Source organism: Meles meles, chromosome 4 (assembly GCF_922984935.1).
Source record: "Meles meles chromosome 4, mMelMel3.1 paternal haplotype, whole genome shotgun sequence".
NCBI lineage: Eukaryota > Metazoa > Chordata > Mammalia > Carnivora > Mustelidae > Meles > Meles meles.
The window spans coordinates 32,838,020-32,851,492 of record NC_060069.1 but is presented as its reverse complement, the minus strand read 5'-3'; the positions used below and the strand labels follow the sequence as shown (position 1 = coordinate 32,851,492).

The 13,473-nt window shown below is 48.0% G+C and overlaps 1 protein-coding gene across 2 annotated transcripts in view; it reads right to left on the bottom strand.

Moving 5' to 3' along the window:
* TRANK1 (tetratricopeptide repeat and ankyrin repeat containing 1) overlaps positions 1-12,637 on the bottom strand; it is a 100,479-nt gene extending 87,842 nt beyond the window's left edge. Inside the window, exon 1 of one of the 2 annotated variants that reach the window (XM_046003231.1) lies at positions 12,448-12,637. In XM_046003231.1, coding sequence (XP_045859187.1) covers positions 12,448-12,470 — 23 coding nt within the window. In that variant the 5' untranslated portion in view covers positions 12,471-12,637. Of the gene's footprint in view, positions 1-10,289; positions 10,367-12,447 lie in introns of those variants that run through there. The other variant, XM_046003230.1, reaches the window with a different exon arrangement.
* Between the last annotated feature and the right edge of the window lie 836 nt (positions 12,638-13,473).

Below are 13,473 nucleotides of genomic sequence, written 5' to 3'. Positions count from 1 at the left end.
ACGGATTACACACACCGGAAATGGAAAATGTACAAGATTATTCACTTGCCAAGTTGTAATTATAAAAACGAGGATCAACATTAATGCCCATTAGCAGGAGATTGGTTTCATAAATTGTAGTGTAGCCCCCACAACAAAGTCTTACAAAAGTGAGAAAGAATGAAAAACAAAGAATGAAGATGCTTTCTATGTACTGATCTGGGATAATCTCCAAAATATATTTAAAAAAAGAAACAAATGCGGAATAGCATGTATATCACCTTAACTTTTGTACAAGTTAAAAAAAAAAGGTAGAGGGAAGAGTTGAATAAGAATTTATATTCGCATTTGCCTACATGTGCATAAAGAAGTTCCAGAAGAAAAAGAAGTTCTGGAAGGATCCATCAGAAATAAATTATTTACCTTTATTGGGGGGGGGCAGAGGGCTGAGAAGGGAGACCTACTCTCTCCTTTCCATGGGAACCTTTTATATTTTTGGATTCTTGAATTCGACAAATTTTAAAAAAAAAAAGTTTTAATGCAATGAAAAACACTGTATGTAATCTTCACACTCAAGAAGGCCACTCTAATGATAGCAAAAGCAGAAACCATAGACAAGAATTCATTAAAAAGTAAATGCTCTTGTACATCAAAAAGCCCCCAAAACACCCTGAGTCAGTGAGATGATGGATGGAGAGTCACACACGCAGCCAATGGCCAGGTAAAGTGGGGGTCGTCTGTCTAGAGAAAAAAAAAAAAGCACATACTTCCCCACTAGCTACTTAGCTAAATGGGTGTGTACTCTACAAACATGTTTCTTTCACGTACCTGAGGATATTAACTGCCTTTTCCTTTGTGAAAGCTGAACTGCGATAGAGATCCAAAAGTCCGATAAGTGGAGACCTTTATACAAAGAAAGGTATGGCTGACTGCAGACCACAATACAGTTGTTAAAACCATGAAGCTGATCCAAGTAAGAGGAAGCCATGTCAAGATGCGCAACGAATGTGGATAAAGCAACCTGAAGACCAATTTGTAGAGGTACTTGGGGAGCTTAAGGGTGTGTGTGTCGGGGGAGTGTGTTTGTGGGTGTGGGGGTGTGTGTATGTATGTACACACTTGACCTACTGAGAGAATTTCTGGAAGGCCTTAAGAAGCGAACAAGAGCGGTAATCTCTGGGGAGCAGGTCTGGGAATGGGGAGAACATTCCCCAACAATGACAGAATGAACTTCTGTTGAGGTAAGTCACCCAGGATGTGGTCATTTGTTCTTGTAGCCCTAGGAAATGAAGGTGACACCTCTCTGGATATGCTCACAGAACCATATGCATAGAAAGGACTTAATAAAGTGAGGCCTTTATTATCAGAAAGACCTTTTAGTTCTTAATAAAGTGAGACCTTTATTATCAGAAAGACCTCACTTTATTAAGAACTAAAATTTCTGGAGCAAGGAAGCCAAGGCTCAAAGGCTCAGGGGCTTGACCACAGTCCCACTGTAGTGAGCACCAGAGCTTAAACCCAGGCTGACTTCCCAGCCTCCGCCTTGGCACCATGGTCCCCAGCACTGTGGGTGGGCAGGAAAGCAGAAACCAAAAGCCAAATCTTGCCCCTGGTCTGCGAAGGTTCTGGTTAATGGTACTGGCCGTGATAATCTCTGTAGGTTATTTGAGTGTAATCCCTGCAACATTTACAGAACCTTTGCTTTGTTTACCCAGCGAAGAGAAAATATTTGGTAAAAAACACAGGCCTAGTGTTGGCCTGTTTTGATAGGGGTTCCCTGAAATTAACAGTCAGTTAAACCGCTACAGCTGAGAAAATCTGAGCTTCCAGGCCTTCCTTGGATGAGAAGTGGGAAAGGGTCAGCACTATAGCATCTGAAAATGGCCCCAAGCTTCCCCTACTGTGATGGTTCGTTTGAAAAGGAGGGCCCGCCTCCTACTTACTGGCTCTCATAAACCCTTGTCAGCTGGGCAGTCATCAGGGTGAGCACGCTCTGGGATGGCTGCTCAGCTCTCCACAGAGGCCTGAGGGAAGGTGTGAGGTGCACAGAGATAGGCCCCAAAGCTCCCCCACATGCTCTCTGTGCCAGACCCGCGGGCCAGAGTTTCCTGACAGAACACTTCCCTGGGACTTTTGAGTCAGAACTTTGGGAAGAACCTCCTCTGGTAGCGGCAGCTGACGTGAGAGGCTCCAGAGGGGTACAGCCTTACTCCCCACCCTCAGAAGAAGCCACTCTGGACTGAGAGCATGTAATACCTATACCCAGAGAAAGCAGAAGAGGGACTCCCTCCACATTCCCCTGCCTCTGAGCCCCAGCTACTTCCCTATCCCTTCCCTAGTTACTAAAGACATCAGCAACCTTCTAGAACTTTCCTCCTTTTACCTAAACAATTTGAGTTTTTATTTGCGTCACTGGAAAGGAGGAAATGAGAGCGGCTTGCCCATTTCATCCTTCTCTGCAGGTTCACGTTAGACAAGGTTCTGTATCGGGGTATCCGGCGCCCACCCCACCCCAGACATCGCCACTCAGAGTATTCTTTCCTGCAGGGCCTGACAAAGGCCTCAGAATCCTCACCCCAGCATTCACTCCAGGTGGCTCACATCCATGCCCTAAATGAATCCTATGTGCCATTCCCAGTTGCACACCAAAGATCTGGGCCAAAAATCAACCTGTCCATCCGAACACAAATCCTGGAAGTGCAGTAACTAAGAAACAACAGGCTGAAGACCAGGCAACTGATCCCCACCTCTCCTTCAGCTTCATTGTCCCTAAGAAGCACCCAGGCCCCAGAACAACCGTCTCCCGGTCTGATTGGCACACATCCTCTAGAGACAGCTTCCCTATCGGTCTGGGTTACTACAGTGTCCGCCTTGTGATCATCCCCCAGCCTCCCCCAGCTCCAGCTCAGCCTCCTCATCACCATTGGCGAGATGGTCCCCAAATCCATCCAGGATCTCCCATCCCACCTCCTCTCGGGCATCATTCCCATGCAAGTTCCCAAAGGTTTCAGACCCTGTGTGCAGCTTTTATACGGTCTAACACTGTGAGTTATGGTCTGCTGCTCTCAACAGACATCTCCCACACAGCCTTTATGCTTCGCACCCAGTGCGAGATTTTTCTGCTTTCTTCAGGCAGAAACTAAGTCTTACCGAGTCTTATTATGCCTGCAAGCAAGGGCTTAGCATTGTTAAGTGAATAAATGAATTTCTGGCTATTTCTTTACTCATCAGATTAAGCTGGAGGAATGGGAAAGGAATAAAGGTTCTGGAGTTTAATCTGAACTAGACAATTTCACCCCTGGTTTCAGATTTCTGACCATCTCCTAGAAAGCCAAGAATGTCAGCTGTTCCCTTGGAGAAGGACACACATTTAATAAAAAGCCAACCACCTAAAGGACAAACCAGAGGCAACCAGATAAGTCCAACCAAAATCTGCAAAGTCATTAGCTTCTTGGGGAAAACAAATTTATAAGCATCTGTTGCAAATTCAACAGACAGAACACAGGGCCGTATATTCCCATGTGAAATTATATTCCTGGAAATTCAGAAATACTGAAAGCAAAGGATAATCCTATACATCAGTGGGTCCTAGACTTTTGGAACTGACAAACATTTGTACACATAGAAAAGAAACTGAAGGGTACCAAGGGGCCTGGGTGGCTCAGTCAGTTAAGTCTCCAACTCTTAATTTTGGTTCAGGTCATGATCTCAGGGTCCCAAGATAGGGACCAGCACCAGGCTCTGTGCTCAGTTTGAGATTCACTCTCCTTTTTCCTCTGCCCTTCCCCCCATCTCACACATACATACAATCTCTCTCTCTAAAAAAAAAAAAAAGAGAGAGAGAGAGAGAGAGAAAGTGAAGAGAACCTAAATAGACTTGCCAACTCTTTATTTTACCAAATAAGAATATATTTTTAAAGATTTTATTATTTTATTTATTTGACAGAGAGAGAGATCACAAGTAGGCAGAGAGGCAGGCAGAGAGAGAGAGGAGGAAGCAGGCTCCCCGCAGAGCAGAGAGCCCCACGCGGGGATCGATCCCAGGACCGCGAGACCACGACCCGAGCCGAAGGCAGCGGCCCAACCCACTGAGCCACCCAGATTTTATTTATTTGACAGAGAGAGACAGCGAGAGAGAGAACACAAGCATGGGGAGTGGGAGAGGGAGAAGCAGCTTCCCGCTGAACAGGGAGCCTTATGTGGGACTCGATCCCGGGACCCTGGGATCAGAACTTGAGCCCAAGGCAGAAGCTTAACAATTGAGCCACCCAGGGACCCCAAGAACATTTTTTTTTTTTAAAGCGTACCATCAGGGGACTTCTGGCCAGCTCAGTCACTAGAGCATGACTCTTGATCTCAGAGTGATGATTTCAAGCCGTACATTGGGCACAGTTTATTTAAAATTTTTTTAATTTAAAAAAATTTTATTTTTGTAAGATTTTTGTTATTTATTCATTTGATAGAAATACAGAGACCAAGACAGAGAGAGCACAAGCAGGAGAAGAAGCAGAGAGAGAGGAAGAAGCAGGCTCCCCACTGAGCTGGGAGCCTGACATGGGGCTGGATCCCAGGACCTGGAGATCAGGACCTGAGCCGAAGGCAGATGCTCAACTACCTGAGCCACCCAGGTGCCCCAATTTAAAAAAAATTTTAAAAGACTTACCATCTACTGCCCCCATAATTTCATAAAAGAAGGGATTTTTTAATTGTCCCCCCCAAAAAAGGAAAAAGAATGTAAACTCAGACTAAAGAATGCCATTCTTGCAAAAGGATGAGCCAAGAGCCTTCCAGTACATTGTAGCTTTGGATGGTGTGCAGTTAGAATGAGCTTGGAGAGCAGACATTCCAAATTCCTAAAATCACATCAGGTTCCTAGAAGGCACTCAAGAAATATTGCTAAGGGCAAAGATGGATCAATTACAACTCTTAGTTCTGAAGTGGGATCCCAATCACTTGACCTCCCTCCCAGGAGGATACACGGGCTGCAAGCCCATGATGGGCATGACTTCTCCTCAGTGTGTGCACAGACTAGCACCCTTCCATTTTGCTATTTGCATGAGAGTAATCTGAGGCAACCGTGTAATAACAGCTGAAATTTACTGAGCACTTATGATGTGCCAAGCCCTGTGCTAAGCCCTTCTTGGGCGTTTTCTCATGGAACATCCCTAACAATGCTAGTGAGGGAGGTATGATTTTTACCCGAATAGTACAGGTCAGGAAACCGCTTTCATCAAGGGGAAGGGACTTCTCCAAGCAAGGTACAAATACAAGTCTGATACCAAAATCTGTGTTCACAACTCTTCAGAGAAGATGAAAGTAGAAAGGGCGAGAGTGACTGGAGGAAAACGGGAAAGATGGCCTTCAAAATTAAAATCAAGTCCAGGGACACCTGGCTGGCTCAGTCAGTAGAGCAGGTGACTCTGATCTCAGTTGCAAGTTCGAGCCCCATATTGGGTATACAGACTACTTAAGAATAAAATCTTTAAAAAATAAATAAATAAAGTCTCTATAAAAGCAAACCTGAAGGAAACTGAAAAGTGAGCATTCCACACTCTGCCTCAAGACAGGTGAGGAAACTAAGCATCAGCCAGCACAGGTCACTCACAAATCCTGACTCAGGGTCTGTGCTAAATCCAGGCTCCCCAACAACTGCCACATTTCCCCTCAGTTAGCTTTCCCACTCTCTCTTGGAGCCCCTGGGAGCTAGAGATGGTTGTGAAGTCAAGGGCAGCCCCCAATGAGGACACAGGGCCCTCCTATGACAGCCCTTCGAAAATGGTGCTTTCTCATTCAAAGGAGAACTTGGAGTTTGGTTACAAGAAGCCCTGTCATCTTCTCCTTCAGATCCACCCCCAAGCCTCTCTTTAACCATTTAAATGCTAGTTTATGGTCCCCATTTTACCCCCCACCCTCAAAACCACAGTTGTCTGCTTCCCCCTCAATCTGGAAGGCAAGACAAAGCCAGCAGAGGGTTAGAACACCATCCACTGCAGCCTGGGGAAGGGCCCAGAGGTGTCTGGGAGCTCCTCATAAACAAAACAGTCTCCCCCAGGCAGGGACCCTGAAAGGCACACCTGGTGAAGGGAGGTCCCTTAGCAGTGCTAGGAGGACCTGAGTTCTAGTCTCACCTCTAACACCCTTTGACAGATTCCTGAAACATGGGGAACTTGAACTTGGCCTCGAAAAAAGTATAGACTTTGGCCCACCTGAACAATTATTCATCCACAGTCTCAGCCTTCTAAATAAAACAGAGTTACACACACACACTCTTCATCTTAGCTTTCCAGTATTCTCCAACCCAATATGCCTACCATGTTGTAGCCACATAACCCTAAATTCTTCTGGCTCCCTCCCTCTCATATGCCTCTGCAGTGCTGGACCTAATGCCAGAAACAGAATATAAAGATATGAGTGTGTTCTCCTCGTATGAGAAAGGCCAAAAATGTGAGATAGAGCCAAACTTTATCTATTTGAGGCCCAGTACCATATAAGCCTAGGAAAACAGGGACAGCACCACCTCTATGACTGGACTCTCTGTTTCCTCCATTGATGAACACTCATGAGCTGCCTAATGCATGCTATAACACTGCAGGATGCCTGGGATGCATGGATGAGTGCAACCGACCAAAATACGGCTGCCCAGAAGCTTATGTTCTGGCGCAGGGACGTCTGTAATATGGGGATTGCTCATAGTCCTTCCACAACAGTCACCAGAGAGAAACATCTGAAACATACCCTATGTAAATGCTGCCTCCAGGTCAACTGTTATTATTATTATATATTAATATATTAATATTATTTATTATATATATTACTATTATTATATCAATCTTTAGAGTCTAAGCTCTTTTACTTACTGTTATTCATGATAAGAAGCTGTTTCTTTTACCTGGACTGTCTCTCTCTCCCTCCTAGCATCCCTCGGTCTGCCCACTGGAAGTTCTCTTTGTCTTCCCAGACGTGGTTCAAGGCTAACCTTCCCTACTTCCTCCTGGGAAGGATTCAGGAGCTGGCAACTATCATAGCGTGTCTGTCTACAGCTCCACGGATGCCTCCTCACAGGTCTGCCTGGCATGAACTCTGTTCTAGCATCACAAGAAGCACCTCCGGCTCATATCTTTATGTTCTCCAGAGGCCAATGGAGGGCCCTCAGTCTATGAGGAGAACTGACTTGGACAGTGAAGAGCAAAAAGAGGGGAGAATAGGTACAACCCTGAGGGGAGAAGAAAGGGCCTATCAGAGAGAAAGTCTGAGGGCCAGACTATAAGGACTCTTGGTCCCTGGCCAATAAGTTTAAAGTTGAGTGAGCCCTCAAGATTACCAATTTTTGAGCCTCCAGGGAGAGTGGACCCCAAAGGACAGAAGATGAGCTGACCCAAAGGTGAGGAGCCCTGGAAGCCACAGCTGAATATGAAGCTCATTCCCGTTCAAGGCTGTGAGCCAAGTGTTCCTGTCACAGGGAGTGAAACTGCCCAGTACGACACTGTAATTCTCTGTATTTTCTGTGTTGTGTCACGCTGACCTGGCTTCCCCCCAAATATCATCAGCATTTTCCAGGGTTAGCAATCTTTCTGAATGCTCCGCATTGACAGGAGGACCCAGTGCTTCTAAATAAAAACATCTCGCATCTCAGTCTAAGTGGTGTTGGAACTTCAACGTGGACTGCTTCTGAAAGACAGAGAGTCCCATAAGCTTGCCAGGCTCACAAAGGCTCAGGTAAACACGTCATGGTGGGTGCGGTGGGCACGATATTGACCAGGCAAAAGATGGAGTCAGTTCCGGTATACTGGGTCCAAGGTACCACAGGTAAGGCTCATTCAGCTTTCCAGATATTCAACAAGAACAAGGAAACAAGGCACTGCTTACAGATGAATGTTGAGACCAAGAAAAATGTCTGGTCAGGCAGAATGGACAACCACACTGACCAAAAGAACACTGCTCTTGGTTTGGGCACTGTGACATTTTGGGGTCCCAAGGTATCTGTTTACCTGGTTCAATCCTTTTAAGTTTAAACCTGAACGTCCACCCCACCCCTGCCACTGTCCCCATCATCAATCTCTGCTGTAACTTGAAGTGTCATCTTGGCTAAGGAAACTGTCCGTTTCCCCAATTTCCTCTTTCTTGTAAAGATTTGTTATAACAAGGATTTGATGGCCGTAAGAACTTCAGGATTCCCCCCAAGGAAACTTGTTACCAAAGCCATGAGCCCATGTGTCACTGACTGGAAAACCAGGGGCAAGCCAGTATCAGTCAGTTCCACTTCCCCAACTGGAAAGGCAAAGGATAGCTTAGTCCTCAAGGTCAAATGAAACAATGCCATACTCTACGACAATGGCCGGAGGCCCACACCCCAACCTCCACTCCGGTTCTTAAAAACATCCAGAGGGTCACTTTACCTTCCTCAAAAACAAGACCTCAGGCTCCACTTTAGCTACTAAAAAACATCTGCAGTACTGTATGATCTCTCTTATATGTGGAATCTTAAAAAAAAAAAAAAAAAACAAAACTCATAGGTACAGAGACTAGATCGTTGGTTACCAGAGATGAGTAAGGAGGATGGGAGAAATGGTTGAAGGAGGATGGAAGAAATGGTTTCTACTTATCAAATAGAAAATTCAAAAAAGAACTTAACTGATCTGACTTTGCATACCTCACCCTGGAGAAAAGACTTTCATTTATTTTTGTTTTCCATCATCCAATTAACTCTTAACACGCATATGTACAAAATGCTGTTACCCATTCTATGAACAGAAAAGGATTCACAAGTGTCTAAGACATGGTCCCCACCTTCAATACAATTTTAAATCTTATTTGACAATTAGTGAGGCTATACAGGTAGCATATGATAAATGCCAAAATATAAGGAAAGCCCTTAAAATAGTGACTAGTATATGGCAGATGTTCACCAAATGTCTTGACCAAAAAAGTATATGTGTAAAATGATTTTTAAAGCATTTGTCTTTGGTAGCTAGAGAGGATAAAAGGAAGGTGGTACTATAGTCTGGAAAACTCCTCTGTGACATTTTCCGAGTGACAACTAAGTCTATGAGATGAAAGATGGGGCCATACCTTAAGTGAACTTAACGTAAAAAAATAAATAAATAAATGAAGTCAGCAGCTATAGATCCAAAAAGAGGGGGAGGGGCAGTGATCCTGAGAGATGGGAAATAAATGAGGGGGAATCTTGGGGTGCCTGGGTGGCTCAATCAGTTAAGCTTCAGGCTCTTGATTTCACGATCTCAGAGTCGTGAGATCAAGCCCTGTGACAGGCTCAAACTTAGCAGGGAATCAGCTTGAGATTCTCTCTCCCTCTGCCCCTTCTCCCTGTGCTCTGTCTCCCTCTCAAATAAATAAATAAATCTTTTACAAATAAGTAAAAAAATAAATGAGGGGGGAACCTTATAATTGTCACAATTTACTGCCAGTAAATCATTTCTTGAGCCTAGCACATGCAGGGGGAAAGCAAAAAGAAGGGGGGAGGTCATCATTCCAAGAAACAAAAATAAAATAAGAAGACAGTGTGTGTCATAGAAATGGGTCTTTGGGGATGCCTGAGTGGCTCAGTCGGTTAAGCGTCTGCCTTCAGCTCAGGTCATGATCTCTGGGTTTGGGATCAAGTCGCACATAGGCTCTTTGCTCAGCAAGGAGCCTGCTTCTCCCTCTGCCTGGCTCTGCCCCTGCTTCTGCTCTCTCTCTCTCTGTGTCTCTCTTTCTCTGATAAATAAATAAATAAAATCTTAAAGAAAGAAAGAAAAGAAAAAGAAATTGGTCTTTGGCAGCAACCCAGGAAAACAGAACTCATCAGCAAAAAGAAGTTTGAGAATTCAGCAAGGGCAAAGTCTTTGTTTGGTCCCTGAGAGCAATGGGCTGGGAAAGCAAGACAGCGGGTGTCTAATCCCAGAGCTACCCTTATTTAGCTGTAATGACTTATGGGCTTCAGTTTCTCCATCTATAAAATGCTCATGGCTCTGCTCCTAACACTGCAGTTGTGGAATTCTGAGCAGAGACTTTAAGAAACCTCTTTTGAATTCATGAATCCAGAGTTTGTGGCAGCTGGCATCACTCTCCTTTCTTTTTCCTCCAGCACCCTAAAAAAGGCCTAAGGCCAAGGGGCCATTATGTCCCTATCACTCCAAAACTTCTACAAGGCCCCATTGGGGTCCATACTAGGTGGCCAGTTCTGTGTGGACAGACAGATGGACCTAGATTAACTAGAAGAATCCCTTGGTCTGCCTTTGTAGATTCTACTGGGGGAACCACACAGTCATTTCCTATGGTACTCTCACTACCCAAGCATGAATTTCCTTTACCTGGTAGGAATTTCAGCCTCCTTCCTCTCTCTTACACCAACTCCCCCCTTCCAAAGTTGCATCCTCAGTGAAATGCTGATGCTTTCCTCAGCCTCTCTTGGGGTGTCCCAAAGAAAGCTTGCAGTTGCCACCTAAAACTGATTAGTTGATCACGACATCAAGTTCATGGATTATGACTAGTTTTTTTAAACAACAGAAAATAGAGTAGAATAGAAAATATCATTGTGCTTCATTCTGTAGAGAGAATAAATACTGTAAAGCCCTTGTTGCAATTTTATACTTATGAGAGTAAGTGCAGGTCTCTATTGTGGGTCTGGTTTAAAAAAGAAGAAGAAGAAGAAGAAGAAGAAGAAGAAGAAGAAGAAGAAGAAGAAGAAGAAGAAGAAGAAGAAGAAGAAGAAGAAGAAGAAGAAAAAGAAAGAAGAAAGAAGAAAGAAGAAAAAGAAGAAGAAGAAGAAGAAGAAGAAGAAGAAGAAGAAGAAGAAGAAGAAGAAGAAGAAGAAGAAGGAAGAAGAAGAAGAAAGAAGAAGAAGAAGAAGAAGAAGGAAGAAGAAGAAGAAGAAGAAGAAGAAGAAGAAGAAGAAGAAGAAGAAGAAGAAGAAGAAGAAGAAGAAGAAGAAGAAGGAAAAGACAAATCAAGGAAGCCCACATCCTGAGGCAGTGGAATTCTATTCTGAGGGTGAATACCACACACACCTATCCTACCTCCAGCCCTTGCGGAGGACGCAAGAACGGCAAAGGTTACTTAGAACTTAAAAGCCAATCCTCTAAGTCTCCAAAACAGACCAGCGTGAAAAACAGTTAAAACAAACTTCTGGGGGCACCTGGGTGGCTCAGTGGGTTAAGCCGCTGCCTTCGGCTCAGGTCATGATCTCAGGGTCCTGGGATCGAGTCCCGCGTCGGGTTCTCTGCTCAGCAGGGAGCCTGCTTCCCTCTCTCTCTCTCTCTCTGCCTGCCTCTCTGTCTACTTGTGATCTCTGTCTGTCAAATAAATAAATAAAATCTTTAAAAAAAAACAAACAAACTTCTGACTCTCCTACAAGGAAGGACTTCCATTAAGGCACAAAACAAATGGATGCTCAACCAAAGACCAAGCCATCCGGGTAAAAGCTTTGCCTCATAAAGGTGCTTGGCACGGGGGAGGCTCAACACCAGGCAGCGGAAGGGGGGGGGGGGGGTGGCGGGGAGAGGAGGGAGGGAAACCTGGGCACTGGGAATCCTTCCCTCCCAGCTCTTTCTCCCCACCTAAGGACTGCGTAGGCCAACAGCAACTAGGCCGAGGACTAGAGACCTCTGGAGCCCCCTTCTCTCCCATTCTTTTCAAAAATTTTCTCTTTATTTTTCACACTGCATATCTCCCTAGAAATTGTTCCTGGGAAGCACGAAAGCTCGCAGGCTCCCAGAAACGCCTCCAGCTGGGAGCGGAGCTGGCCCGCGCTGTTCAGCCGGGCTGGGGACTCCCAGGGGGCGCGCGGAGAGGTGGGCGGAGTGCGCCTCACGCCTACTCGCTCGGAGCCCACGACTGCAAACGCTTGCAAGCAGAACCCTCCACTTCTCTGCCGCGGGGCCCCGCTGCTACCCCGCCCCTACACTCCTTTAGCAGAGAATCGAGGACTGGACAGCCCCTTTCTGGCAAGCCCAGCTCGCGACCGCGCGGGCCAGGGACGAGGCCTGCCCAGGGCTGAAATCGCGAACCTCCTCCTGCCCGGCAGCGGCCAGCGCTGTCCAAGTTCCCGCAAATCCCGCCCCGAGCCCGGACCTGCCAGCCAGAGTGCGTGCCCCGGGGGCGCGTCCGCTGGCCCGCTCATCGCCACCTGCTAGCGGCCCCGGGGTCCCGCGCGGGAGGTGGGAGGTGGGCCCGGGAGCCGCAGCTTCGGTGCAGGGGTGGGTACCGGGCAGGCCGCGCGCCGCCGCAGTCCTGTCGCAGCGCGTGCCCTCGTCCCCCGGGGCCGGGAAGGCCGGAGCAGCCCCCCGCGCGCACCCCCCCCCCACAACAGGCCCAGATCGGCCCTTGGATGACCGCGGGGCCCACGGGGATGATAGTTCGGCCTCCGCCTCGGGGGTCGCCAGCCCCCTCGCGTCGCCGCTTCCCGCCGGGAAGAAGCGCGGGGCCCGGCAGGCCGGAGGCGCCCCCAGCGTTTCCCGCGCCACTACGCACCTAGCTGCCCGCGGGTCCCACATGGCCGGGGCCGCCGCCGCCGCCGCCTCAGGGGCTGCTTCCCCCTGGCAGGGCGCGGCGGGAGGCGCGGAAGCCCGAAAGCTGCGGCCCTGGGCGCCGGCGGCGGGAGATGCGGCCGCGCGGGGCCCCTGCTGGCGGTGGCGCGGCTCCCGGGCCGTGCCGAGCGGGCGGGGGCGCGGGGACCCCGGAGCGCGGGCTGTGTGCAGCCGCAGCCCTATTCCAAGTTTCCACGTAGTTGCGAGAGCCCGAAAACTGTCACGTGCACGTCGCCGCTGGGTGGGAGGGCGTGTTTGTCACCGTGTTCAAAAGAGGCGTTTCGATGTCGCCCATCAAGCGTGAGAGTGCTCCAATGGGGTGGCTCCCGGCCGCCTTTGAAAAACGAGTGCTTCGTGGAGCCGACTGCCACGACGGACCGAGTGCGCACACAGGAGCCTGCGACACATTTGGGTTCTTGAGGTTTCATAGGCTGGACCCACCGCGATGGTTGGGAAAACTGAGGTCAGCTGAGGGCCCCGGGCTCGCCTCTTCTCTTCCCTCCCGTCCCTCCAACAAAGAAACTAGAGACACCTGAGGTGGTCAACCAGTACTGTGCCCCACTCCGCGGTCGCCTGGGGCTGTCACTTCCTGGCTGTCTAGCACTTACTGTGTGCTCGGGCCTCCATTCTGGGGACACTGGGCATTCAGGTCGGAAGAGGCCAGCGAGGGCCCGACGTCTTGACGCTCACAGCCGCGTTCAAGGTGCTCATAGAGGAGTGAGCCTCTCTCCACGGGTGGAATTCCAGGGAAGCTCCTGGAAGGGCAGTGATAACTGAAAGAGTTGAGGACGGTTAGGAGGACCTCAGGCTGCCATTTCGCCTCCGGTTATCAGCACGGCAAGCTGCACATCCTCTCATCTACTGCTCAGGTTTGGCCCCCAGCTTGTCTGGTACCAGGATCACTTTCCCATACACTGGGGATTTGACCTAACTGGAGAGCAAAGCCCACAGGTCCTCTCATGGGACAAGG